The 5,117-nt window shown below is 36.1% G+C and overlaps 1 protein-coding gene across 1 annotated transcript; it reads left to right on the top strand.

Moving 5' to 3' along the window:
• Positions 1–323: 323 nt before the first annotated feature.
• LOC149966156 (uncharacterized) lies at positions 324–1,374 on the top strand. The gene is made up of 3 exons (XM_090170952.1): positions 324–489; positions 553–682; positions 744–1,374. Exons 1-3 carry the CDS (start codon positions 403–405, stop codon positions 911–913), a joined length of 387 nt encoding a protein of 128 aa, XP_090027078.1. The 5' UTR covers positions 324–402; the 3' UTR covers positions 914–1,374.
• Positions 1,375–5,117: the final 3,743 nt, after the last annotated feature.

The following is a 5,117-nucleotide window of genomic DNA, read 5'->3' as shown; positions in this document are numbered from 1 at the left end:
ATGAACTGTGGTTCCTCATATAAGTGCAAGAACCCTTTCTCTGGTATTGAAGACCGCTTTATATATTTTCTATTTGACGTACCCCACCTGATAAAAACAGTTAGAAATTGTTTAGGAAATAGCAATAATGGTAGTGCATGTCGTCAAATGGAGATAAATGGTGAAAAACTTATGTGGGAAAGAATTAAAAACCTATACCAAAAGGAGCAGAAGAAGACTGGCAATTTAAAGATGTTGTACAAATTGACTGATGACCACATTTCGTTACGAAACCGTATGAAGGTGAAGTTTGCAACGCAAATCCTTTCTCAAAGTGTTGCAAACGCATTGAAAACCGAGTGTGTTGGGAAATGTCCGGAACTTGTGCGGTTCATCGAAACCTTTAATAAATGGTTCGATATAATGAATGTTGGAAATTGTGCGGAAGGTGATCGCAAAAGAAATCCCAATCTCAAACCATTTAGATCCAAAGATGATTGTCGATTTAAGGTAATTTTCAATAACTAAAACTAGAGTAACGACTGTTATTAATTTCTGACATTGCACTTGCAGTGGCTTCAAGAAGTGTTTTTGCCATATCTAGACGAGTGGGAGAGTTACGCCTTTTCCCAACCAATTAAGCTAGTGGATCAAAAGAAAATGATGCTTAGCCAAGAAACATTAAGTGGATTACGCCAAACTAGTATGAACTATTACTTTATTTCAATGTAAAGGATAGTATTTAATGTGTTTTTCCCTATTAGCTAAGTGTATTTTAGAAATGATCCCATTCTTGCTCAATAAAGGAGCCAAGTTCATTTTAAGCGATCATTTTAATCAAGATCCTCTGGAACAACTATTCTCCAGACACCGCCAGGCCTGCATGGCTGGTTCAAAACCAACATTAAACCAGTATGCTAGAAATAGCATGTAACGACGCCCTTTAGGGTCACCCCCTTTCATATACATATGGTCAGATATGGACAATGACCAACCCTTTCTCCCCTCCAGGCGAGAAATGGTTTTGGCCCACTGCGTGGGGTTTCGGAGAATTCCGAGAACGGTTGGGCAACGCGTGGAAATGTACGCGAGCCGTTTATACCTTGTGAAAATAAAGGCAGTTCTTTTTTGGATGTAAAATCATAAAGACGTCTTCGTCGTCCCGTAAATTATTCTAGATTATCATCGTAACTAATTATTTATAACGTGTTTTATCCGGGCCACGTTATAATTGGCGCCCGATTGCGGAGTTTCTTCTTTTACCCTCCGTTATCCTTTTATGCCGTCTGATAACGCTCACAAAGAATTTTTAAATCGTCAACGGGAGGAGCGTCTCCACAAAAGAACCCTCGTACGCGACGAGCTCTTCCCTCACCGTTCAATACCGTCCCCACTCCGTTGTTAACTAAGTGATTTGTTTCATCTTAAACTTCATTAATGTTCTAATTTCTTCAAACTCTCTTTTTTCCAATTTGTTTACAATTTATTTTTTTTATTTTTTATTTTTACAAGAGCTGGGGACCACCTCTCGCCTGGGGAGGGGGTGATGTAACGACGCCCTTTAGGGTCACCCCCTTTCATATACATATGGTCAGATATGGACAATGACCAACCCTTTCTCCCCTCCAGGCGAGAAATGGTTTTGGCCCACTGCGTGGGGTTTCGGAGAATTCCGAGAACGGTTGGGCAACGCGTGGAAATGTACGCGAGCCGTTTATACCTTGTGAAAATAAAGGCAGTTCTTTTTTGGATGTAAAATCATAAAGACGTCTTCGTCGTCCCGTAAATTATTCTAGATTATCATCGTAACTAATTATTTATAACGTGTTTTATCCGGGCCACGTTATAAGCATGAAACTTAAGAGGTTAGATGAGGGAAAAATTAGGTTGAAAATAACAGGAGGAAATACGAATGCAAAGTAACTTTGGGAAATACTTGTTTAAAAATTTTATTAAAATACTTCTCCTATATCACAGAAGCCTTGTATTTTACATCTAAATTACACCATTAATTTATATTGCTTTATAATTTCTTGCTTAACTTCTTCCTTCAATTTCATTTTCTTCCTCTCTTCTGACTTCATTTTAGTGGCCATTTGTTTCACCCTATCACCCATTTTTAAACTATTTCGGAGTTTGTTCGTGTGGCCTTTTCCCATGGTGTTTAAATACTTCCTCAAGATTAAATCCATTATATTATTCGCAGACTCTTCTCCCACCCCAGCACTGGATCTCATGAGTAGCCATTTGCCTTGCAAATATGTATCGGATTTAATGGCTTCAGTAGCCAGGACCTTTTTACTTTTAATGTATGTTGGTCCGTAAAACTTTCCAACATGCCTTTGAATTAAAGAAAAAAGGGCCATGGCTTCTATTGTTGGGTATTTTAAAGCACCCCTGTCTTGCAACTCAGTCCAATTTTTAAAACCGCCAGGCACATTTTCCAAATTTGTTTCGCAAAGAATCTTTGCAAGTTTGTTATAGTCACAGTTTCGATGATTTTGTAATTTATTTAGTATATAACCAACTACGTAGTACAAAGTACCATCATCCTCACTAGTTGGCTCAGTAAAAATTTCATCCACAACAGTCTCCTCTACATAATGTGTTCCAAAATGAAATAATACATAATATTATTAAAAATGAATGTAAATATTAAGATGATCAAGCATGGACAAGCCATGGAATTGCACGCCCGTTTGTTTGCCCCTGGATAGAAAACAATTTCCGGTTTGCGGGCTCGCGCCGCTAGGTGGAAAGGTTACAGAGTATTTTTGTGTTTTTTCGCTCGTGGAACATCCTTTAGTGTTTAATCCATGGCTAAACTATATAATACCGTCTTTAAAACATGATTTTGATTGTAACAAATTTGCCATTAAAACCTCTAAGTTCAAACCTTTAACGGTTTGTTCGGCCTTGGTTCTAAAAAATCAAGATCAAATATTCACAACACCCTTGGAAATAACTCTCTTTTTCGTCGCTAGAGTAAGGTAAAACGTAGGCCCCTACCAAAAACGCAATGCATGCTGGGAGGGCTTAGGCCAAATTGATGGGGGAAGAGACTCAATGCTACAGATATGGGAATTTCCCCTCCAGTCAACTTCTCAACTCCAAGATTAAAGCTTGGAGGAATAAAACAAGTATACTTGTTTTATTCCTCCAAGATTAAAGAAATGGGTGCCTCAAAACTCGCGAGGAAGTTGGTCTGTACTCATACGAAGTTGTTTTTATAAACCTTGGTCTGTACTGACTACTGAGTCCAATCAAAGATAATATATAACTACGTACCCTAGATTGGAAATCAAGCTCCTGGCGCGTAAACGCTGCAAACGCAGGCTCTTATTGAGTTCCCGGCGGAAGTTGGAAAAATATGGCTCCGTAAAAGTGGCAGCGCTACCGCCATCTAGTTAAAACGTGAAGATTTAGTAAAAATTGTGTCTCGGTTTTTGACTTGCGGTTTTCAAGATACCAGATATTTTTTGAGTCATATTGTTATAAAACAATAATGTATCATACCTATAGCCCTAAAAAGTTTCTAAACGAAAGAAAACCAAAGATGAGTAATATAATGTTGGGTTATCTATTGAAATTTTATGCTTTTATCATGAATGTATCATAAACACGTTTATGCTTTTATCAAACAATTCTAAAGGACTATTTCATTTTAAATATTAATAGGAGTTATATTTGACCAAAATTGTATTAACGAACACTTAAATATGATTTTGGAAAATGCATCGAAGCTGATGTCATTACAAAAAGAGGAGATTGAAGCACCAGACTTGCCATTTGTGAAAGTGAATAATTGCATGATTAATATTTCATCCTATGCGTTTCTCAAATACTCTTGTTTATATAGACTTGCTTCGAAGAATTAAGGGAACATAATATTACTGGTGTTACAGATGAAGCATTGTGTTATTTATCAATATTTTCAGTAGAAGGATTGAATGTATTCGATAAAGTTAGATATAACTATAAACGAACCGAACTTTTAGTTAATGAAGATTTCATGAAAGTGATCATCCCGTCTTTTTGCATTTAAAAAGTCTTAAAAAACTGAATGAAAGTGGAAAGATAATCATAATCTCAACATTCCTAATAAAGTTTTTAGATTGTCTTTATACTTGTTTCACTCAACAGCAAACCAAAAGTCAAAGAAGACTGTGATCAAAGTTCAAGATTTCTTAAGTCCAGGTGATTTAAAGAAAAAGGACCAAAAAGTTCTTCATCAAGTAGCTGGCTACATAATAAATGAAATAATTGGTTTTTACAAGTGTGAAACATTTTGGAAAAAATTGCCTGGTAAGACAAGACCAATTAGGTGAACACTTTCATGATTGGACACTTTAGCAAGACAGAGGGGGGGGGGGGTTCTTTTTTTATCAAAGAAAGCATTTGATTATTTTGAGAAAACTGCCCATATTATTGTTCCTTTCGTCGAGCCACTTGGGATAATCGAAGAAAACCTTTTTCATGGAAAATCTGAAGAAAATAGATACGAGAAGATAATATCACAACTCAATAGCTGCAATGACCTTAAAGAAATTTGGTTTGAATTGTGTGGTGATGCGGGATAATCAGCTGAAAAAGCCATAAGCAAATCTCATCAAATATTAATAAATTGCTATTCGAAAGGAGTAAAAGTTACTCTACAAAATGCAGTTCAAAATTGTAAAAGGGCTAGCTTGAACGCAAATAATTTGAGAAAACAACTGAAATCATATACCAACACAAAGAAGAACGAAAATGAAGAATAACCGAATAAGCAGTTCTACAGTCTATTTATTTACTATACCGAATAAATTATAATCCATGTATATAGTTAAATATGCAGTGTAACGATACTGTTATTACAACTTGGCTTGGTTTTAACAGTTTCATGATTTGAGTGTCTTTCTCGCTAGTTTTCTTCTCTCAATTCTAACTTTTTTAGTTTTACTACAATTTACATTTTGAGACTCAGGTATGAGAGACTTAGCTAATTTCAACATTTTGTTGCTTTGCCAAACTTGATCAACAGTCGGATTGTCACCGCAGACTATTGATGAACGTAATTTTCCAAAATGATTCTCCAAACTATCTTGATTAAATTTGGAAGTCAGTACGTAACTTACTCCTTTTTCTAGCAAAAACTT

Source organism: Leiobunum rupestre, chromosome 1 (assembly GCF_980474605.1).
Source record: "Leiobunum rupestre chromosome 1, qqLeiRupe1.1.hap1, whole genome shotgun sequence".
NCBI classification, from domain to species: Eukaryota; Metazoa; Arthropoda; class Arachnida; order Opiliones; family Sclerosomatidae; genus Leiobunum; species Leiobunum rupestre.
This window is presented reverse-complemented; position numbering and strand designations above follow the sequence as displayed.

Excerpts from the sequence above, each read along its gene's own strand:
- LOC149966156 (XM_090170952.1), top strand. The coding sequence starts at position 403 with ATGAATGTTGGAAATTGTGCGGAAGGTGATCGCAAAAGAAATCCCAAT. Across the intron at positions 490-552 it reads AAGATGATTGTCGATTTAAG|TGGCTTCAAGAAGTGTTTTT; the intron begins GTAATTTTCAAT and ends TTGCACTTGCAG. Across the intron at positions 683-743 it reads AAGTGGATTACGCCAAACTA|CTAAGTGTATTTTAGAAATG; the intron begins GTATGAACTATT and ends TTTCCCTATTAG.